This window comes from Pleurodeles waltl, chromosome 7, assembly GCF_031143425.1.
Source record: "Pleurodeles waltl isolate 20211129_DDA chromosome 7, aPleWal1.hap1.20221129, whole genome shotgun sequence".
In the NCBI taxonomy this organism is placed as follows: Eukaryota; Metazoa; Chordata; class Amphibia; order Caudata; family Salamandridae; genus Pleurodeles; species Pleurodeles waltl.
In genome coordinates, this window is record NC_090446.1 from 771,253,448 (window position 1) to 771,277,424 (window position 23,977).

General features: G+C 46.5%; 1 protein-coding gene across 3 annotated transcripts in view; it reads right to left on the reverse strand.

The window, feature by feature from the left end:
* The window catches only part of MYOT (myotilin), a 607,534-nt gene that overhangs the window by 15,216 nt on the left and 568,341 nt on the right, over window positions 1-23,977 (reverse strand). For all 3 annotated transcript variants that reach the window (XM_069199264.1, XM_069199262.1, XM_069199263.1), the window contains one exon: window positions 22,111-22,244. In XM_069199264.1, the coding sequence (XP_069055365.1) occupies window positions 22,111-22,244 (134 nt within the window). The remainder of the gene's footprint in view (window positions 1-22,110; window positions 22,245-23,977) is intronic.

Sequence of the window (23,977 nt, forward strand, 5' to 3'; positions counted from 1 at the left end):
TGGGGGCCATGGTGGCGTTGAGGGTCTGCCACTGCTGCCTAGCCTCCTGGTGGTACTCCCTCTGCAGCTTCTGGTTCTCCTGCACAGTGGCGAGGATCTTGCCTATTGTGTCCTGAGACTGGTGGTATGCTCCCAGGACTTGGGAGATGGCCTCCTGGCCAGTCGTTTGTTGTGAGTGCCTCATCCTTTGGCCCACAGGTGCCCTCCCACTGCCCCTGCCCCCCTGTCCCCCAGGCACAGTGTGCTCTCTACCACTTGCACCAGGACCTTCATTGTCTTTGGTGTGTGGCCTTGACACTGGTTCCTGTACTGTGGGGCAAACTGCTGATTGACCTGTCCTTGGTATACCGGTTTGGGGATGTTAGGGTTACTTGTGCTGTAGTGGCCACATGGGTGGGGGACTCCAATGTTTCCAGGATGGGGCTTGTGATATTGAACTGGCCAGTTGTCCCAGAGGGGCTAGGCAAGTCGTCACTGTCCAGATGTCCACTGGAGCCTTCATCCTGGGGAGGGCTGTCTGTCTCTGTCATCGGCTGCCGGGTAGCAGTAGCAACGGGACCTGTGGATGGAAAGGGAGGGTGTTACATTGTCGAGATGTACTTGCTCGTATCATCGTCTGATGCATGGAGTAGCTTGACTTGCTTCCCAGTGATGGCAAGGACAGATGCAGCACTACAGACATTGTTTGCGTGTGACTTAATGTGGGATTATTTCAATGTTGCATTGAGGGTTGGGGATAGTGGATAGCATTGCTGCCATTACCATGTGTTGGAATGCAGTTGAAGCATCCAGTTGGTGTGGCATGTGCTTTGGTTTTCCATGCAGGTGTTCCTCTGTGAGGTGGGACTGTGAACTTTAGATGTGTAGCGAGTGATGCATTGTGGGTGTTGTGGTGCTTGGCATTGTGATTGGTATCTGTGCATTAGGGAGGGACTGTGTGGGGGTAGTGGCAGTAGGGTGTTGTGGCATGCAGGGAAGGGGTGTGGGGGTGAGGAACTGTGAGATGGGGTGGATTAGGGAATCATGGGTGTTGGGGACGCATGCTGGACAGGAGTGGCTGGTGCCTGGGAAGTGTTATAGACTTACCAGAGTCTAGTCCTCAGATGATTTCAGTCAGGCCCTCAGGGTGCATGATGTCCAAGACCTTATCCTCCCAGGATGTGAACTCAGGGGGAGGAGGAGAGGCCCACCGTCTGTCTTTTGCACTGCTCTCTGGTGTCGTGAAGCCATGGAACACACCTTCCCCCTAAGGTCGTTTCACCTCTTCCTAATGTCCTCCCTTGAGCGTGGATGGGTGCCCACTGTGTTGACCCTATCAACGATCCTCCGCCATAACTCAATTTTCCTGGCTATTGATGTTTGGTGGACCAGTGCTGAAACAGTTGTGGCTCTACCCTGACGATTTTATCTACCATGACCCTTAACTCATCATCTGTGAAATGTGGGTGCTTCTGACGGGACATGGTGGTAGTGTTGTGGGTGGGGGTGTGTGTAGGGTGTAGTGTAGGGTGGTTGGTGGGGTAGGGGTGTTTAGTTGTGTTTGCTTGTGGTATCTGGTGTATGTGTGCAGTCGCGCTGTGTGTATTGTGTTGGTGGTGCAATTGTGTGGTGTGTGATGTAGTGGAAGAGTGTTTGTCCTATGGTGTTAGCATGAAGTCTCCTCTGTTGGTGTTCTACTTGGTCTCTCTGTAGTTAGTTGTGGTTGCAAAGTATCGTGGGGGGTGTGAGGGTGTGTTATAGTTTACAGTTAGCAGATGTGTGTCAGGTGTGGGGTATTCAGACTGTCCAATGTGGTGTCAGGGTCTGGTGGAGGTGATTTTTTGACCGCAGCGAATTAGCACTTCCAGTGGTTTTCCACAGTGCAATGACCGGCATGCTGATTTGTGGGTTGTAATATGGAGGGTGGGTGTTGTTGGCGTGACGGAGCTGGTGGTGAAACAGTCTCTCTCCCGCCCTCGGTCAGCCTGGCAGTTTGGGATTTGTGGCTGTATTTGTGCGGTCTTCAGTTTGTGACTTGTAATACGGTGGTTACTGTACTGCCATCACTGGCAGTCTTCTGGCGGCTGACAGAGTGGCGGTCTTGCCAAAATAACGGGAAACTCGTAATGAGGGCCTGAGTGCCTAATACCCATTTGATGGCATTGTTTGGGTGCTCCTAGTATACGGTGATAGACACACTTTGAAGACAGTAACGTTATCTTCAGTGATGGACACACCTTTCTGGTTTAAATCCATCTACATCCAACGGCTCGTGGGATAAAACACATATTAGACAAAGGGAGTGAAATGCAGAGAAAGGAACAGGTTGAGGCCCTGGAAACAGGCAAGAGAACAAAAACAACCTCTCTAATTCTCATAGCTGTTGTCCATAAAACCTTAGGATAGGAAAGAGGGCTGTGGTGGGCACCACCACTCTAAATTAGGAGTTGGTGCGGGGTGTTCGTGTGAGACCCAAAATGTGTAATTAGGTGGAGCATGTGAGTTCTCTAACCTCATCAGACAGAAAATGCACGCAGTCTCCCCATGCTTTCTCAAACCTAGCAGGTGTTATACTAGCAATTAACTGTTCAATACCCAGGAGGTCCTATAATTTGTAGAACCAATTCAAGTGTGTTGGTGTTTGATCTGTGCCCCAGCATGCCAGTGTTAGAAATGGGGTCTTTGGTTGACAGTCAGGTTACCCCCTGTTCAAGCAAGGACCCTCACTCTAGTTAGGATAAAAGAGAATCACCCTCAGCTAACCCCTGCTTACCCCCTTGGTAGCTTGGCAGAGCAGTAGGCTTAACCTCAGAGTGCTGGGCGTAAAGTATTTGTACCAACACACACAGTAACTTAATGAAAACACTACAAAATGACACAACACCAGTTTAGAAAAATAGGAAATATTTATCTAGACAAAACAAGACCAAAACGACAAAAATCCAACATACACAAGTCAAGTTATGATTTTTTAAAGGTTTAAAATAAAAAGAGTCTTTAGGTAGTTGTAACACCACACTAGCGCTGCTAGCGTGGAAATGTACCTGGTTTGCGGCAAAAATAACCCTGCACGGGCGGTGTGCGTCGAAAATAACCCTGCACGGTTATATGCGTCGAAAACAACTCGGCACGGCGATGCGCGTCGAAACAGCCAGCCACGCGACGGTCCGAAAGTCCCGCGGCGCAGGTTGCGATCTCTCAGCCTTCGTCAGCGATGCTGCGCGTCGTTTCTCCTGCTCCGGGCGTCGATTCTCCGGTCGCGTTTCCTGCGGCGTCGTTTCTCAGCTGCGGAGCCGGCGTCGCGTCGTTTTCTCAGCCGCGATCGGATTCGCGTCGATCTTTTCTCCGCACGGCGCTCGGTGCGTGTATTCTTGTCCTTAGGCTGCCAGCCTCTCCTTTCAGGGTCCCAGGAACTGGAAGGGCACCACAGAGCAGAGTAGGGGTCTCTCCAGAGACTCCAGGTGCTGGCAGGAAGAAGTCTTTGCTATCCCTGAGACTTCAACAACAGGAGGCAAGCTCTACATCAAGCCCTTGGAGATTTCTTCTTCAAGATGGAAGGCACACAAAGTCCAGTCTTTGCCCTCTTACTCAGGCAGAAGCAGCACTGCAGGAAAGCTCCACAAAGCACAGTCACAGGCAGGGCAGCACTTGTTCCTCAGCGATCAGCTCTTCTCCAGGCAGAGGTTCCTCTTGATTCCAGAAGTGTTTCTAAAGTTTGTAAGTTTGGGTGCCCTTCTTATACCCATTTTAGTCTTTGAAGTCACCTTTCTTCAAAGGGGACTCACACCTTCTTGTGAAATCCTGCCTTGCCCAGGCAAGGCCTCAGACACACACCAGGGGGCTGGAGACAGCATTGTCAGAGGCAGGCACAGTCCTTTCAGATGAGAGTGACCACTCCACCCCTCCCTCCTAGCAGAGATGGCTAATCAGGAAATGCAGATCACACCCCAGCTCCCATTGTGTCACTGTCTGGTGTGAGGTGAAAAACAACCCAACTGTCAAACTGACCCAGACAGGGAATCCACAAACAAGGCAGAGTCACAGAATGGTTTAAGCAAGAAAATGCTCACTTTCTAAAAGTGGCATTTCCAAACTCACAATCTTAAAATCAACTTTACTAAAAGATGTATTTTTAAATTGTGAGTTCAGGGATCCCAAACTCCACATGTCCATCTACTCTCTAGGGGAATCTACACTTTAATCATATTTAAAGGTAGCCCCCATATTATCCTATGAGAGAGACAGACCTTGCAACAGTGAAAACGAAATTGGTAGTATTTCACTGTTAGGACATATAAACCACATTACTATATGTCCTACCTTATCCATACACTGCACCCTGCCCTTGGGGCTACCTAGGGCCTACCTTAGGGGTGCCTTACATGTAAGGAAAGGGAAGGTTTAGACCTGGCAAGTGGGTACACTTGCCAAGTCGAATTTACAGTGTAAAATTACACATACAGACACTGCAGTGGCAGGTCTGAGACATGATTACAGAGCTACTTATGTGGGTGGCACAACCAGTGCTGCAGGCCCACTAGTAGCATTTGATTTACAGGCCCTGGCACCTCTAGTGCACCTTACTAGGGACTTACTAGTAAATCAAATATGCCAATCATGGATAAACCACTTACATACAATTTAGACAGGAGAGCATATGCACTTTAGCACTGGTTAGCAGTGGTAAAGTGCTCAGAGTTGAAAAGCCAACAGCAACATGTCAGAAAAAAATAGGAGGCAGGAGGCGAAAAAAGACTGGGGATGACCCTGCATAAGCAAAAGTCCAACACGACCCCCTACCAGCCTAAAGCCAGGGGAGAACAATCAATACCTTGATGTACTTCCCTGATTGGGGCGATAGAACAGGGACCCAGGCCCACAACAGCAGGGGCATGTTCCAGTTCTACGCCTTCCTGACTCCAGTTGGATCCCTCTGTCCATACTCTCAGGGCCCACTAAGCTAACCCATGGGGAACCCTTCTCCACATCTACAGACACCATCTGTGCAACACCTAACTTTACTTTGCTCACAGATGTATTGCAATGGGCAGATAGTACCACCAGGGCCAACACAGTGGTGTTGCCCACTCCACCCCCGGGGTGTGACTCTCGTCCTCCCCCCCCCAGGGGCAACTCTGTCCACCAGGACAGCAAGCCACAGTGGCCCCAGACAACTGTCAGGGATGAGAGCCCGACCTCAGGCCTCTCTAACCACTGTGACTGTGGAGAGTGGGGGGTGGTAGCCCCAGGTGCCTGGCACCCTTTGACCACTCTCTCTTCCACCAGGTCAGGGATGACAACCTGACCCTGGTCCTCCCCTCTGGGGCTCTGTACCCTCCCTGCAGAAGCGGCACCCCCAGAGTCAAAAACTGTCAGGGTGCTTGTAGAAGCAGTCCTGCACAATTCTTCCATCAGTGCAGGGATGTTAACCTGCAACTGATCCTCCAACCTGGGGTCTGTACCTTCAGGTTGGACCAGGGCCAGGGGTGAGGCTTCCCTCCCCCTGCCCTCTCTTCTGGGGTCCTGAACCACCCAACTAGGAGTGGCCCCCCCAGAAGACAACATGGTAGGGGCACTGTTAACAGTAGCCCCTTCCTCCAGGTCAGGGGGGACACCCTTAACCTGGCCTCCCAATCCAGGGTCTGTACCCACAGACTGGATCACTGCCTGGCAAACCAGGGCTTCCTGGGGGGCATACCTACCCCCTACCAGGTCAGAGTTTACCCTCTGAACCTGGTCATCCAACCTAGGGTCACCACCCTGCGGTTGAACCACTGCCTGGCACACCAGGACTTCCAGGGGGGCACACTTACCCCCCTCAAGGGACACACTGTCCCGAAGGGCCACACAAGAGTCTGGCTGGCGCAGGTCTCCTGACCTCTGCCCATCTGACAGAGTCTGGATTCCCCCCAACCCAGAAATGGTCTCACCAAGGTCATTCATGGGGGGCTCTGCTCTCAGAGCTGACCCCTGACCCTCCAGGTTCTCCACTGGGGTCCGCAACCCCCTCTCAACCCTCTGTCTGGACTTCTGCACCCCCTCACTAGGAGTGGTACTGCCAGACACCAGAACTGGTGGGACGCTGGCTACAGCCGCCCCCCCAAGTTCTCCTGACACTGTGGGGTCTCCCTCAACAGATGGCCCTAGGGTACAGGCTAGGCTCCCCTCCTGGTGTTCCCGCAGGGAACCCTCCAGGACCTGGGACCGGATCTCGGGCACCTTGGGCCTCAACCCATCCCCATTCCCTCTCCTCTGAGACTGGACATGGGGTCCCTCACCCATCCCACTACACTGGGACCTACCTGGGACACTACAATCCTTCCCTACCTCACCTGGTTGGGAACTACCTAGACCACTCCTCTCAGGAGCACCCCCAAATGCCTCTTCAGACTCTCTGGTACTCACCCAGAAGTCTGCCTCCATTGTAAGCTCCCTGGGGTCAGAGAACTCACACTCCACCTGGTGTTGGCATAGCTCTGGAAAATAAGGACTAGACATATGCTCTCCAGCAATTACATCACTCAGCCCCTCGCATGAATTAACCAAAGTACCCTTCACCCAACCATCCAGTGACTCTGCTTTGACAAAGCACCCCACATCACCCTCCGGAGACTGGTGAGACAGTACCTGACTGTCCCTGACACTCAACCCACACTCTTCTGGGATGTCTTCACACTCCATAACCAGGACTTCTACCTGGGGGGAACCCCTCTCCCTGTCACTCTCACCTAGAGTCAGTAGAGTGTCCCTCCCACCAGTAGGAATATGACTCCCCATGCCAGTTCCCCAATCCACCTCAGGGACCCTGTGCATCACTGGAGCTACCTCATACCCCTGAACCTCCTGGCGTGTGTTAACTCCCTCCTTCAAGTAGGGCACCACCTCTCTGGGCATGTGCACTTCTGCAGCATCACTGGATATACAATTGTTGCTGCCACCATTCCAGCTGGACTCAGCCCTCATGACTTCCAGCTCTTTCAATTTAAGCTCGTAAGCATAAATCATTTTTTTAATCTCTAAGTTCCTCCTCCTTTCTTCCAACTCCCAATCGAGCTTTTTCAGCTCCCATTGGTACTCCCTCTCTGCCTGTCTGTCCTGTAACTCTTCAGGAGTCAGACCCTTGGGTGACACCCTGCCATCCCTCCTGGGGACCCTCCCCCCAGGCGTAACAGGTTCCTCCACTACACCACTGTGTATCCTCTGCACTTCCCCACCCATATTCTCCTCCTCTGTGTGCCCTCCAGCCTTCTTGATTGTCACCCAAGCCCTCTGTGCCTGTTGCAGCTCCCCCTCCCTGGTGGAAGTCTCAGTGGGACAGTCAAGATCTTTAAGGAACTGTTTCAATTGAGCAACTGAGTACTCCTTCAGTTTCTCCATTTCAAACACAGCTCCAGCTGTTGCATCTCCAGATTGAGACATGATGGTCACAAGTGCAAAGTTCCAAAAGGCAGAAAAAAATAATTTCCCAATGAAGTAAAAAGAATCAGTCAAGGGATCAGCAAAATCATGGAAGTAGAATAAAAAGAGTCCTTAAGAGAAAAATCAAAAGATCACCAAACAAGTAGTATGTGGTCACGTAGTGGTCTGAGATCAAAACAGTAGTGTACACTTAATTACTGTATGTCAAGTACAAATACAAGTCCAATCCCGACCGCTGGTCACCAATGTTAGAAATGGGGTCTTTGGTTGACAGTCAGGTTACCCCCTGTTCAAGCAAGGACCCTCACTCTAGTTAGGATAAAAGAGAATCACCCTCAGCTAACCCCTGCTTACCCCCTTGGTAGCTTGGCAGAGCAGTAGGCTTAACCTCAGAGTGCTGGGCGTAAAGTATTTGTACCAACACACACAGTAACTTAATGAAAACACTACAAAATGACACAACACCAGTTTAGAAAAATAGGAAATATTTATCTAGACAAAACAAGACCAAAACGACAAAAATCCAACATACACAAGTCAAGTTATGATTTTTTAAAGGTTTAAAATAAAAAGAGTCTTTAGGTAGTTGTAACACCACACTAGCGCTGCTAGCGTGAAAATGTACCTGGTTTGCGGCAAAAATAACCCTGCACGGGCGGTGTGCGTCGAAAATAACCCTGCACGGTTATATGCGTCGAAAACAACTCGGCACGGCGATGCGCGTCGAAACAGCCAGCCACGCGACGGTCCGAAAGTCCCGCGGCGCAGGTTGCGATCTCTCAGCCTTCGTCAGCGATGCTGCGCGTCGTTTCTCCTGCTCCGGGCGTCGATTCTCCGGTCGCGTTTCCTGCGGCGTCGTTTCTCAGCTGCGGAGCCGGCGTCGCGTCGTTTTCTCAGCCGCGATCGGATTCGCGTCGATCTTTTCTCCGCACGGCGCTCGGTGCGTGTATTCTTGTCCTTAGGCTGCCAGCCTCTCCTTTCAGGGTCCCAGGAACTGGAAGGGCACCACAGAGCAGAGTAGGGGTCTCTCCAGAGACTCCAGGTGCTGGCAGGAAGAAGTCTTTGCTATCCCTGAGACTTCAACAACAGGAGGCAAGCTCTACATCAAGCCCTTGGAGATTTCTTCTTCAAGATGGAAGGCACACAAAGTCCAGTCTTTGCCCTCTTACTCAGGCAGAAGCAGCACTGCAGGAAAGCTCCACAAAGCACAGTCACAGGCAGGGCAGCACTTGTTCCTCAGCGATCAGCTCTTCTCCAGGCAGAGGTTCCTCTTGATTCCAGAAGTGTTTCTAAAGTTTGTAAGTTTGGGTGCCCTTCTTATACCCATTTTAGTCTTTGAAGTCACCTTTCTTCAAAGGGGACTCACACCTTCTTGTGAAATCCTGCCTTGCCCAGGCAAGGCCTCAGACACACACCAGGGGGCTGGAGACAGCATTGTCAGAGGCAGGCACAGTCCTTTCAGATGAGAGTGACCACTCCACCCCTCCCTCCTAGCAGAGATGGCTAATCAGGAAATGCAGATCACACCCCAGCTCCCATTGTGTCACTGTCTGGTGTGAGGTGAAAAACAACCCAACTGTCAAACTGACCCAGACAGGGAATCCACAAACAAGGCAGAGTCACAGAATGGTTTAAGCAAGAAAATGCTCACTTTCTAAAAGTGGCATTTCCAAACTCACAATCTTAAAATCAACTTTACTAAAAGATGTATTTTTAAATTGTGAGTTCAGGGATCCCAAACTCCACATGTCCATCTACTCTCTAGGGGAATCTACACTTTAATCATATTTAAAGGTAGCCCCCATATTATCCTATGAGAGAGACAGACCTTGCAACAGTGAAAACGAAATTGGTAGTATTTCACTGTTAGGACATATAAACCACATTACTATATGTCCTACCTTATCCATACACTGCACCCTGCCCTTGGGGCTACCTAGGGCCTACCTTAGGGGTGCCTTACATGTAAGGAAAGGGAAGGTTTAGACCTGGCAAGTGGGTACACTTGCCAAGTCGAATTTACAGTGTAAAATTACACATACAGACACTGCAGTGGCAGGTCTGAGACATGATTACAGAGCTACTTATGTGGGTGGCACAACCAGTGCTGCAGGCCCACTAGTAGCATTTGATTTACAGGCCCTGGCACCTCTAGTGCACCTTACTAGGGACTTACTAGTAAATCAAATATGCCAATCATGGATAAACCACTTACATACAATTTAGACAGGAGAGCATATGCACTTTAGCACTGGTTAGCAGTGGTAAAGTGCTCAGAGTTGAAAAGCCAACAGCAACATGTCAGAAAAAAATAGGAGGCAGGAGGCGAAAAAAGACTGGGGATGACCCTGCATAAGCAAAAGTCCAACAGCCAGTATGACTTGTTTTGCTGCTTCCAGTACAAGTGTTATCGCCCGCCCCCATGGCGATTGTAAGGGGTATGTGAGTGGGTTTGGTAGGCCCAGCAGAATGTAGCTGGGGAACTGGGGTAGCTCTGTATTCCAGATTTCATTAATGTCGGCCAATACCTCATCTCAAAAGGTCTGAATTTTGGGGCGATGCCACAACACATGCGCAAGGGTGCCCGGTTGCCTGCAGTGTCTCCAGCATAGTCCATCAATAATGTTCTTCCACTTGGCTACTCTAGCTGGCGTGTAGTACCAATAGTGGACTTTTTAATCAACTTTTCTTTACCAATAGCACTGGTTGCCGAGCTGTATGCTCTGCGCCAGATGTCCTTCCATTCCTTGTCTGTGAATAGACACTCGCATTCAAGTTCCCTGCGTCGGGCACTTGCAGGATTCTATGGGAATACTAAGGGGTTTATAGATATCTGAGAGTATGCGCTTGTCAGCTGAGGGGGTAATCGGGCACTTTTCAAAATGGGTCAGAGGGCAGCTCGCGGGAGGGCAGATATTTCACTCTAGTAGCCAGTGCCTCTATGCCATGTATTGCCACCGAACATTGGAGGAGATGCCATAATGGGTTTGAAGTTGAGGAAAATCCATGATGCCCTCCATATCAAAGACATCTCCCAGCCTCTTACAACCTACCATCTGCCAAGTGACAAAGGAGGCACCTCGTGTTGCTGGGGGAAACTCAGGATTACCTATAAAGGAAGTTAGGGGTGAGATGCAAGAAAATAGATTATGACGGTTCTGGACTGCGTCCCAGACTCCCATGGTGGCTCGCAGGATAGGTGAAATGTAGACGCTGGGAGGCCTATGAGGCTTAGGTAACCAGGGTACTTTCCATTTGTGGATGCCTGTCACTGCTTGGTCGATGAAGCACCAATGGTTCTCCGTGCGGGGTCTGGCTCATTTTACCATATACCGCAGTTGAGCTTCCTGATAGTATTTCTTTAAGAATGGAATGCCCATTCCACCCTCTTCAGGAGCCAGATAGGCGTACTTTCTTGCAATCCGCGCTTTTTTGCCACCATAGTTAAAATCATCAATAAGCTGTTGCATTTTAGCGAGAACGGGGGCTGCAGCGGCATGGTCTGCATGACATAGAGAAGTTTCGGGAGCAGTGACATCTTAACTGCCGCCAGTCGACCCAGCCACAAGAGCAGGTGCCTCCTCCAGGACACTAAGACCCTCAATATGAGTTTGGCGGTCTTTTCAGCAGACAGCCGAAGCCGCGGCCGCCAGAAGACCACCTGTGCTGACAGTCTTCCAACTAACATATCACGAGTACTAAAGGATTTCCGCTACAATTTGGGTGCAAATCCTTCAGCAGTCGTGCTGGCGCTTGGAGGCGCATGGGCGGTTCTACCACCTGCCCCGCAAAAGGACTCCACCAGCCGTATTACAAGCTGTAATACGGTCTGGTGGTGTCCTGATGGCGGGGCACTGCTGGCGATGGAAGCGCCTTTTCCAGTTCCCTGTCGGACATCCGCCACTCCGGACAAGGTAAGTCGATCGTCCAACAGGGGAGGAGGGTGGGGGTGTTGTGTGTGTGAGTGGGTGTTGTCTGCGTGTGTGAATGTGTGTATTCGTATGTGTATGTGTGTTTGAATGCTTGTATGATTGTTGAAGTGAGTGCGTGTATGGATGCTTGTGAGTGAATGTGTGTATGTAAGTGTTGGTGAATGAGTGTATGCGGGGTGCATGTGGGTGTCTGCGTACGTGTGCTTGTATGCAGGGAGGCGGTGTACTAGAAGGGGGGGTGGAGGGTTCTGTACTAGAGGGGGATGCTGTACTAGAAGGGGAGGTGGGGGTGCGCTGTTCTAGAAGGGGGAGGAAGGGGGTTTCTGGTATGGAGGGGAGGTGGGTATTGGAACTGCAGGGTGGGTGGGGAAGTCATCTGCCAGTGACAGGAAAGAAATTTCCTGTCACCTGTAGGCTTTCTGCCAGGGTTTTCGTGGCAGTGCTACAGCCGCAGAAAGTCTGGTGGAAAGCCAACTTTTGATACCCCTGGCACTCTTCATTGGACCGCCGGGTCGGAGTTGCCGCGGTCATAAAGAGGCCCTAAGTCTGCCTTGGCCCCTTGCAAGAGCCTTGTGTAGATGCTGTTTGTCGTGCTGTCTAATGTTGGAAGTATTTGAAGGCCCAGATAAGTTACTCCCTGAGGAGCCCATGCAAGGGTCGAGCAGTGCTCCAAGGGGGCCTGGTCCACTTTGGTAGAGTAAGGTTGATCTTGGATTTTGCGTAGTTAGTTTTAAATCCCTAGGCCCCCTCAAACCTCTCCAAATCTTCCATAAGTGGTGGCAGGGGGGCGTTAGCAAGAGCTTCAGGTCATAAACATAAAGTGCAAGCTTGTGCTTTCTGGCCTCCCATCCTTAGGCCCTTAACGCTATAGTTGAGTCGCACCTGCTCTGCGTAAGGCTCCATATAGAGGGCAAATAGTAGCGGAGACAGTGGGCAACCCTGTTGGGTTCCCCTACTGTTAGCAAAGGGGGGTGGAAGGGTATAGTGCGCCATTTACACAGATCACTGCTGTTGGTTGCTTGTAACATGCCCGCACCAATCAGCAGAATCTTGGCCCAAGACCCATTTTAGTGAGGACCAGCGTCGACAGAGAGGAGTGCTGTAGGACTGTTATACTGTTATACAGGTGGGCCTTGTTGATTAAGTGACTCACCCATTTAATGTTGTCACTGCAGTTACGTTCTGCTACATACCCTGCTTGGTCTGGGTCAACCAGGTGCTGCATATTTGGGGCAAGCCGGGCCGACAAGATTCCCATATAGATCTTGGCATCTACGTTTAATAGTGAGATAGGTCGGTAGGATGGACGCAAGGCAGGGTCTTGCCCGGTGTGGGGATGACTATATAGGTTGCTTGTAGCATGGAGTCTGTGAGCGTGCTGGTTGTGCTAAAAGAGTTATAGAGTCTAGTTAAGATGGGAGCTAGGGCTGAGATAAAGGACTTATAAAAGTCTGCTGTGTAGCCATCAGGACCTGGTGCTTTATCGGAGGTAAGCTTTTTAATGGCCTGCAGCACCTCCTCAATGCTAGTATCTTCCTCTAGCGCTGCGGATTCAAGGTAGGAATAGCAGTTCAGTGGCAGCAGAATGGACACACCTTTAAAGTGTGCCTAATACAATATTACAGCAAGGCCAGTAAGGGTGTGATCACAATTATTAGGTGATACTGCTGGCATACTATTATATAGAGGAATTCCAGGCCATCATGGATGCAGCAATCATTCCCTTGCCATTATTTCTATTTTAACCCGGATCCCTGCCAATTGAATGGGAGGAACGGGTGGAGATATTTGAAAATTATCTAGTGGCCTTAGATGGAAGGGACGTTTTAGCGTCAAGAAAGAAAGCTCTGTTGATGAATACATTAGGCAAGGAAAGCCAGTATATCTTCAAATACTTACTAGTAGCGATGGGTAGTGATGTTCAACCTATTGCCGATGTGTAATTAGAATCCAAAGCGATGCTAGATAAGCGTTTTGTTAAAATTACCAACATAGTCATGTGTAGAAATCAATTTTACACCCAACAACAAAAAAATGGATGAGACGGAAGGCCAGTTTGTGGCAAGATTGCATGAATTATCAGTAAAGGGTCAGTTTGGGGCCATTAGGGGTGAAATGATCCACGATCATTAACAGTACATCATAGAAATAACAAAATGCAGGAGAAGATGTAGGCAGCAAAAAATCCATCATTACACAATGCTATTGAGATAGCAATAGTGGTAGAACAATCTGATGAACGTATGAAAGAAATGGAGAAACGAGACAGTACAAATGTGTCATATGTAGAGCAGGAGGACACTGGAGTTCTGAGTATCAGTGAAGGGTTTTCTAGGTATCCTAAAAATGCAGAAAGGGGTGTTTACTAAAGGAAATATTGGTAATAGTGTAAATACTTCTAAACAATCGGAAACAGTAAAACAACCAGAGAGAATGTGTACAAGATGTGGAAGCAGCTTTCATACTGCTGACTTCAAGAATTGTTATGCCATTGGCAAAGAGTGCAGGAAATGTGGACGGAAAAGACATTTTGCCTTTATGTGCAAGGTAAACAATAAATTCAAAGTGGCTGGGGTACAAGAAACTAGAGAAGATGGTGATATAGAAACTGACAGGATTCTTTGCATATCAGAGAGACAGGATAGTTTAGGAAGTTGCCGTAGGCCTAAAGCTACATTTACAATTAAAGGAGAAACTGTTCATCTTATGGTGTATTCAGGATCTCTATATACAATAATACCAAAAGACACGTTTATGTACAGTGGCCAGAAGTGCTTCTGCATCCTAAAGATATCAATCCCTGGGGATATCAAGGGGAAAAGATGGGTATAATAGGATATATGTTGGCTGATACGAGTTGTCAAAAGAGATATGTGAAAGTGAAGGTTTATGTTGCGAAAAGTGGACCTCCCAATACTAGGATGCGAGCACCAGTATGGTCTCCACTTAATCATCAATCCCAGAGCACCGAATCACATCATGGTGGTTGATGAGATCACAGTGGAGCAGATTGTGGAAAGGGTGCGCAAAATGTTTTCAGATAAAATAGGTGAGCTTAAAAAATATGTACATAAAATAATAGTTAAACTGGATGGTATACCGGTTTAACATACGGTGCGCGAAGTTCCTATCATTGCAAGGCAAAAAGTTAAACGGATGTTGGAGGAAATGGTGGATACATTTATAATAGAACCCACAGGAACTTCTAGTTGGATATCTCTGGTTGTAATCACAGGCAAATCTGATGGTTGTTTTAGATTTTTTGTAGACTTGCAGACTGTGAGTGAAAACATTTTAGTGGGCAATTACCCCCTTCCTAATATTAACAAGTGGTTACTGTCACTGAAAGGGTGGTAAGTTATTTTCCAAACTTGATTTGAGAAGTGCCTACCATCAGATTTGCTGCACTGAGAATACAAGCATCTTACAGCATTTATCACAAATGAAGGGGATTTCAGCTCACTAGAATGCCGTTTGGCCTCTCATCGATAGCTAGTGTTTTTCAAAGGATGATTGATCAGATCTTGAAGGGAATTGAGGGTGTAGTCTGTTCTCAAGACAACATTTTAGTCTTTCGTGAGATGATTGAGAGTAACAATATGGTTCTCAAGAGAGTATTAGGCAAAATTGCTGAGGTTGGATTAATGATCAAAAAACAGAAATGCAAGTTTTGTGTTGAAGAGGTGGAATACCTGGCGTACACACTGTCAGCTTCAGGAGTTAGGCCAAAGAAAGATCTTTTGGGGGCCAAAAGTAAGGCACCCGTCCCAACAGCTAACGGTGGCCTTGGTCTTATTTTGCTGAAAAGACAGAGCATATCAAAAAGCTGTTGAGGAAAGGGTGTAAATATATTTGAGCAGAAGATCAACAAAGATCTTTTGATAACATGAAACCTGAAATTTGTTTTGTAAAGGTGTTGACTCTGTTTGATACTAGAATTACATCTATACTCCCAGTAGGTGCCAGTGCTGCAGGCCTGGGGGTGGTCTTGTCGCACCTGCACAAAGAAGGTGAAAAAACAGTAGCTTTGGTGTCTTGTTCTTTGAGAGTAATTATTTGATTATAGAGAGAGGCATTGGCTGCTGTATGGGCCGCAGATTATTTCAGAATGTATCTGTGGAGTTTTACCATGATTCTGCGCACGTTCTATGAGCCCTTATTGAAGATTCAGTTGCCTGGTGGGGCTGGAAAAGGGTCTGCAAAATTGGCTAGATTAGGGGATCGCCTACAGGAGTACCAATATAGACTGAAGTACATTACAGGATGGAAGAATGCACAAGTGGATGGGTTATCTAGACTGCCACTACCGTGGCAAGATGTAGACAGGGTGAGCGTAGAAGCATTTGACAAAGAAGGTGCTCTGGCAAATACTGATTACTTAATGGAGTGAAGCTGAGCCATTGGGAAGGAACAATGGTTTGAAAGCATGGGTAGTGATGGAGTGTTGTAAATGGTGGTGGACATGTTTTGAAAAGTGAGTAAGAGAGAAAGTGCAGTGCCTGTACCCGTGAAACCGTTTGTTAAAATAGTGGGTGAGCTGTTGGTGTGTGAGGGTAAGCTCATGGTAAGAGGAGAATAATTTGTACCTCCAGAGAGCTTAAGATTTGAACATTTCAGAATGGCACATGAGGGTCATTTGGGACAGATTTTAACAAAGAAAAGATAATGAGAAAAATGTTGGTGGCCAGGTATGGATCAGGATGTTGCTCAATGGGTAGTGCAATGGTCTGCCATGGTGTTTGTATTTTATTGGACCTATGGGGGTTGTTGCCTCTGAGTTGAAGTTTGCCCTTATGATGGTGGATGTGCATTCCAAATGGCTTGTGGTGAAGTTTATGCAGGAGATTACAACAAAAAATACCATCAGGATGTTGGCGGAGATATTCAGAGAGGAAGGTTACCCAGTGAAATTAAGCACTGATAATGGGACTCTGTTGACATCAAAGGAAATTACAAGATATTTGAAGTTTTGTATATTCTATATTCCAGGACATTCCAAACCTCAAGCAAATAGTGTTGTTCAGATGGCTGTGGAAAGAAGAAGTCAAGTTAAGATTATGGTGAGTGATTTGGTAAGGGCATATTGTACCACAGGGAATGGGGTTACAAAATAAGTTCTGTTCAGTGTGATGAGGGTACAGAAAGCAAATACCAAGATGTCACTTGCATGGATGAGAGTTTTGGCAAACCGAAAACAAGACGAACACAAGCTCAATAGAAGAGTGAAGGTAGGATAAAAGTGGGAGATTTGATGAAAGTGAAACCAGTCCGAAATGAAAGTGTTCTAACTACATTTTGTGGTCCTTTTAGAGTGAAGGATGTATATTGATTTTTTGTAATGTTAGAGAATGGAGAGCGATGAAACATGCTGAGAATGGCATAGTATGAGAAAGGAACTGGTAATCGGACAAACGCAGTATAAAGCTGCAATAGTGAATCAGCGGAGAGTTGCAGCCATTACATGATGATGGTGATGTGTTGGGAAAGGAGGTCTAAGATTCTGGAGAGAGGTGTGATTCTGAAGATGATGTGAGTGTCAGGCAAGAGGAGTGTAGGTTGGTGAAGCAGAGTTGCACCGAAAAACATATAGGAATACATTTGCAAAGCATAATACTGTTGCCTTTATAAGTCAATTTTTACATTATGGATTATTCTTGTAAAAAGGAGTTGTTTCTGTAAAGGAAGGAAGATGTGTTGCACTTGTGTACATTATGATTTATGCTAAGTTTACTTGTACCTTTAAACACAGAATGTTATAGCACCTGTGTTCTACTGTTCTTGTGTATTATAACTTGGCTGTGTTCTCTCGAGTCACTTGTTCGATGGCTGGAGAGGGAGCACCAGCTACAGTCCTGTGTCACAAATAAAATACCTATTTGAACCCTCTTTTATGACTCCTAGAAGATGAATCACAAGATTTGACTTGGGGCATTTGGGACCAAAACCAACAGCTTCAGCAGGAGCTTGACACTGAAGTATTCAAATTCAAAGGACAATCACTAGCTTCTGACTTAGACCTTCCCCACGTAGAAGACTTTGACTTCCAAAACTTCAACCAGGACTCAAGCTTGATGTATGAGACCTCCACACCTTTGGCTTTAATTTGAGCCTAGGTCCCAGTCAACTCTAAAATGGAACTTGACAGTTTTTGTGGCTATATATGCAAATGGAAAATGGTAGTATTACTATGAGCATGTACTTAGAATTAGTGACTGATGGTGAAAGTCTCAACAACCTCTACCGAGTGATGGTGTAAATAAGAAAATGTGATAGAAGTAATGAGCAATGATAAAAATGCAAAGATGCAACCATGTCTTGTAGCTGTAGGCACACATTTGGCTTTAGACTCGAGATGTGTGAGTCAAAATTGAAAAAAGTACTCAAGATGAATGAAGTCCGGTGCAAATCTGAACATGCACTAAGGATTACTGTTGTGATTCTAGACCTGCAATAGTCTATACATACCAGGGACAGGCATGGAGATACACTCATCTGAACTTCCTAAGTGCTTCGATCTTCTGTAGCAGAAGAAGACAGCAGAGTGTGCAAAGTATGGACATCGCTTGATGTGAGTGTTCGCAAACGTGATATTTGCATTACACAAGACTTAGAAGTCAAAACAGACTACACATCCCCAAGTCCCCCTGGACCCTCATGAGACTTGAAATGGTGGTGGCCATCTTGGATTCATGGTTCCTCATGTTTCAGAATGTCCCTTGCTAGGCAATCAAGACACTTAGAGACATATTTACCAACACATTTTCCCATAGTCATAGAATGGGTAAAACCCTTTGCTACATCTCGCCCTTTGTTACTGCACCTGGTACCCTGGTTGCAATAGAATAATTTACTGTATTTAGAGGTGTATTCTGGGGTATACTTGAGATCAGTTACTTAGGCTTTTGATATTTGTACACTGTTACTGGTGTCATCCTACCATGCATTGTGATCAGCTTGTACAGACATTGTTTATAGATCTTTTGAGTCATTTATGGTATTAAGGTTTTTGAGACTACAAAAAAGAGTCCCCTGTTAATTGCGTTCATGGGTGCGGAACAACGGGAACAGTACTTTTATAAAGTCAAATAAAAAACGCATACTGCACCATTTTTATATATTGTATGAGTCCCAGAATCAATACATCAGGAAAAAGAAATGTAGAGCCAAACACTTCTGTCTGCCAAACTCCCGACAGGGTGCCCACCGCCTATGCAGCGATCTCCCCGCTGCAGCTATTATGAGTTTCCTGCTAAGTCAGCGGGCAGAAACCTAAGTTTCCACCAACTGTTTAGCGGGAAATAGGCTACAGCATTGTCTCCAGCTCGTAACCGAGCCGGTAGCAATGCTGTCGCCTGCAAGGTGCAACAGCACCTTCGCAATGTTCACTGTCTGCAGAGCAGACAGTGAACATTGAACTGCTGCTGGCCAGGGGGGGCCCTGCACCTGTTCTCTGCCAGCCTTTTCATGGCCGTACTAGCAGAATGAAACTGCTGGTGGAGAACGGATTAGTACCTCCACCACCGCCAGTCCGCTGGGATCCAAGATCCTGGCTGAGGTGGACGTTCCCTGGCGGTCTGACAGCCATGTTTGTAATATGGCAGTCGGAACACCGCATTGCTGGCAGTCCGGACTGCCACCGCGAGTGTGGCAATCTATAGACCACTCCACTTGTAATGAGCCCCTTAGTGTGAAAGCCTGCATTCTATTCGAATTCCTTTTATTTATTCTTACAAAGCATTTTTATTCTCACTTGAAAAATGTATATTTAAATATGTGAGATTTAAAAAAACTAACATTTCTAAAAATTCTCCTCTTTTACAGATGCACCCCCTCTCTAAATTCCACTAAAATTACTGAAAGCATACTGCATTCATCAATCTAAATATTCATCCCTCTGCCAAACCACAACTATACCCAACATATTACCACAATTAAAAATAATTTGGGGACTGAAATACTCGGGCACCATATGTTAGCCCCACATTAATATGATTACACCAGTTTTTCACAGATACTTATTTTGTATTATCAATACTCTATTTTAATGGCATAAATAGTTGAATCCCTTCCACCTTTGTTAGAGTATGCCATATTACATCTTTTAAACATGATCAAAACATAGATAGCTTCTCTAGATTTCCAGCGTTATTTCAAGATCAATTTCCTTCATTGCCCAAGCATGTATAATATTTCATCTCTTGTTCATGATCTAAATTATATAGGTTAACTAAATCCCCATTGTTGTGCGTTTTCGCTGTAGGACCGGATCTCGGTCATACACCTACCTCAGGGACCATTATGTTTCCATGATTCAAACAAAAGAAGGGATGATACAAATGGGTTGCCGGCACAGTTTACATTGAGGGCCTAAGTCCAAATAACACTCCGACTGATGGCAAAACTGTGGAATTGACTCTGGATTCAAGGCGTAATATTTTGATCCCAGTCACAGCAATATTGAGCCTCTAGACTAAATCACTCCTCTAATAAAGGTGTAACAATAAGGTTGTCTCTTCTATTTATATCTGGTCGGATCATCACTAGTCTCCTAGCCTTTATAACTGGCAAGTCGTCCATACAAATTCACTTTCATCTGTTTCAGCACTGCTCAGTACGGCATGTCCGTCTACTTCACCTACTAAACCTGAAAGATAATAAAGTATTCCCCATGGTTGGAACATGATTGTTTATGTGTAATCATTATGACACAACTTATAAACTTGTTAGATTGTGGATCATTCAGATAACATATTAAATTTACAAATCAGTGTAGGTAGTTATCTATATAGGATCATGTAATCTATTTGAAGATGTTTATTCCATCTATCATAGAGGTTTCATCTGTATTTCAGTTCTAGGGAGTCACAGAGTTTCAGCCCACTATAGGAAGTCAGAAAAATAGAGATTTCTGCAAGACATATCACACGTCATATTAGGATTAGTGAACTAGAATTAAATTGACAAAATACTAGGAGTTATTTCTTATTTTAGTTATAAAGACTTCTCCACTGCAGTTGAAGCCCAGCTGTAAGAACAACAGAGTGTAGATATCAAGGCCAGGTAAGGGCTTGTGTTTCCTTTGCACGAAGCAAGTTGTGACAAGGAACACAAGTCCTTTAGTGGGATTTACTAATCCACCTTGCGTGTCTCTGTGGGGGTTTAATAAATCCAAAGTAATGTAAAGGCAGTGCATATTACTGCCTTGTGTTACCTTGCAACAGGGATGGGTTACATAGCTGGAGTGTGGGCATTACTGGGCATGCAACCATGGAATTTGGTGCACTTCCAGATTTACAGTGAGTTGTAAACTTGAGAATGCATCAAAACAGGACACCCCTTAGACCCATGCGTAACGCAACAAATATCTTTATTTCTCTATGTTTCTTCCCTTTTCTAAGTCTTAAGCATACTGCATCAAGGAAAATGCCCTTTAGGATTGTTTTTGTGCATAAAGGTGTCCCTTCTTGCACATAAAGCAGTTATCCTTGCAGCATGCAAGCAAGGGTGTTTGTATTGGCATTAGGCATCACACAGTGCACCAGCGCAAGGAGGTGGCAGAAATGCACCACATCTTTGTAAATATGGTGCATTTTTGATGCCTCCTTTTCTCACAAGTTGCCATGCTGCACTTCTTTGCATGAAATATTAGTAAATCTGGCCCTAATGTTACTGTATTTCTCTTGTCCTACTCCTGTTTCTCCAGAACTAGTGCTGACCAGCATAGTAACCATGCCTGAGAGTAGGTTCAGGGCAGTGTGGAGATTAATCTCGCTCCTGTTGGATCCGGATTGTCAGGTTAAAGCACAATTACTGAGTGACAGGACACATTTAAACATGCTTTAAGGATAACTTAGTCTTGAGGCAAATGTAATATATAGTAGGGACGAACAAGTGATGGTGTATTTCTAAGGTATTAATGAGGGGTAGAGCAAATCTGAAATGTGCAACAGTTTACATCCTATTTCCTTTCCTCCTTTCACTGTCATTTATTTCTCCCTGTCAATGGTGAAAATGTGTGTTGCAAGGGCTTGTGAATGCCTATAATCTCATAGTTTTGTTGGTGTTCTCCAACTCATCAAGGTATTTCTGTCCTGCAACCTCTCCTTACTACTCAGGGAAGCGATTTTCTCATAAGTGAATTACACCATATTGGTGCAATTCTATGTGTGAGTAAAATCACAGATTTGAGTAGATACTTCTGAACCAATGTTACTTTAATCAACGTACTGTAGTGTCGGCACTGTTCAACAATGAATCATGTTTATACATGCATTAGTCTTGAATGTGTATTAGCTTAGCAAGTGACAATAACCATGAAGCTTTAATATTCATGGCACATGATGCTATTTAAGTAGAACAGTGATTTTTTTGTTATTTTTATCTAAACCGTAACATATTTTATTGAAGGTATTTATAAAGTGCAAAACTATCCCCGGAAGGCAGCGGAGCACTGAACATATCCAACGTGTGATAGGCAAGTAGGTATCTTGACAATTATAGTTGTGGCCAGCGTTAGAGAAAACGCAGAGGAAAACGTAATATTTCAGAAGGACGCGAGACACATAAATGTATTGTTGGTGATCTGGTTCTGCTGATGCATTCAGGTCAGTTCCTCTACCTTCAAACCATTTCTTGTGAGCCATGACTTCCGTAAACACATTTCATCTCACAATTCAGGGCTGCACATATGTAAGTATATAGCTATATGTGTACTTGTGCATGTGTGTGATAGAGAACTGGAACTAATTTAGGATTTAATGACTAGTACAATGACACTTACTTCCAACATCAACTCGTGCATGACACGTAGTTACTCCAGCCTCATTTACTGCAGATATAGTATACCATCCATCATCTTTCTTGCTCACATTATAAATAAGTAGACAGATTTTCCCATTGGAATCTTGGAGCAACCTGAAACATGAAAGAAAGAGCTGAAGTGAAGGGAGATTTAGGAATATACACTTCAATTCTTACCATTTAAAAAATGCCTTGATTTAGGGCCTGATTATGACTTTGGTGGTCCCACCACGGGACTACCAAAGTTGCGGGGAGGACACCACTGCCATGGCAGTGACGTTCCCCACCGAGCGTATTACAATATTCACGCCAGGCTGACCGGCGGGGACAGTGCTATGATATTGGGAGGCCAATTTTGTATAAGGCCAGCACCCTCAGGATGCACACAGTCTGCAAACTGCAAAGCAGACAGTGCACATTCCGACGGTGCTGGGCAGGGGAACCCCTGCAATGCCCATGCATTGGCAGTGCAGGGCCCCCCCGTGCCCTCCTGCACTGGCTAACGGCCAGCCTTTCCATGGCAGATACTTATGGGTACTGCACACAAGCTCCTTTTCAGGACGCCAGTATATCTTTCCTACAGCTCATCCGCCAACCTCTAGGAAAACAAAAAAAAACTAAGGGTTAAATCATTAAATTAATCTCAGCCACTAGTAAATACTTCGGGCCCCATCACAGTCCATAATTTCATATGCAAACCAGCCATGTTCCTGCTCCAACAGGAATAGTTCAGCCCAATCTCTCAAGACAGGTCCCTTCTTAAACGGAAGACAAGAAACCTCGGATCAGTTTCGGCTAATTTGGGCCAAGAAACTTGGCTCCATAGATAAAGTGAGAATGGGACCCACATCTGGGCATACCCATCCTGTTTAGGGCATCATATTGTTATGGGTGGTATTCTTAAATTTATCTCTGCAACTGGTTGTTACGCAGCCTCACCAATGAGCACAACAGAGAACATTTATTTTCTGCATCAGGTCATAAAAAAACCTTCTAAGCCATGTAGCCTCGTATCTCCCAGTGTACCAAGTACCGGCAATGGGTAGGTCGCTCACCCTGCCGCTGCAGCTCCTCCAGCCCAGGTTCCTGAGATCTCCTAGCAAGCCCAGCTACCTCGCAGTAAGTACCCCCCCCCCCCACCGCCCAGCCCCTCGCCCTGCCCCGCGCTACTCACCTCCTCTCCTGCTTCTTTTCTTCTTCTCTGTTCTTCCTCTGCGCTGTTCTTCTGTAGTCTTCTTCTGTAGTCTTCTTTCCCTCCTGCTCCCCGTCTTCTGTCTTCATCTGTGTGCTTCTCTCTCTCTCCTTTGCACCGCGACCTGCGTGTGCCTCTTCTTCTCTGTCCCTCTTCTTGGCTCTTCCCTCTGCTGCTCGTCACTCCTCTTCTTCTTCACCTCCTTCTGTATTCTTCTGTCTTCTGCGCTCCTCTTCTTCACCTTCTTCTGTATTCTTCTGTCTTATGCGCTCCTCTTCTTCACCTTCTTCTGTATTCTTCTGTCTTCTGCGCTCCTCTTCTTCACCTTCTTCTGTATTTTTCTGTCTTCTGTGCTCCTCTTCTTCTTTACCTTCTTCTGTGGTCTTCTGTTCTTCGGCTCCTCTTCTTCTTTACCTTCTTCTGTGTTCTTGTCTTCTGCGCTCTTCTTCTTTACCTTCTTCTGTGGTCTTCTGTCTTCTGATCTTCGGCTCCTCTTCTGCTCCTCTTCTTCTTTTACCTGCTTCTTGGTTCTTCCCGTGCCCATCCTCTTGCTCCTGTCTCGTCTCTCTCCCTCACTCGCCTTCCCCTCTGTATCACCCCTATCTACCTATCTCTCTATCTGTCCCCCTCACTCGCCACCTCCTCCTATCTACCT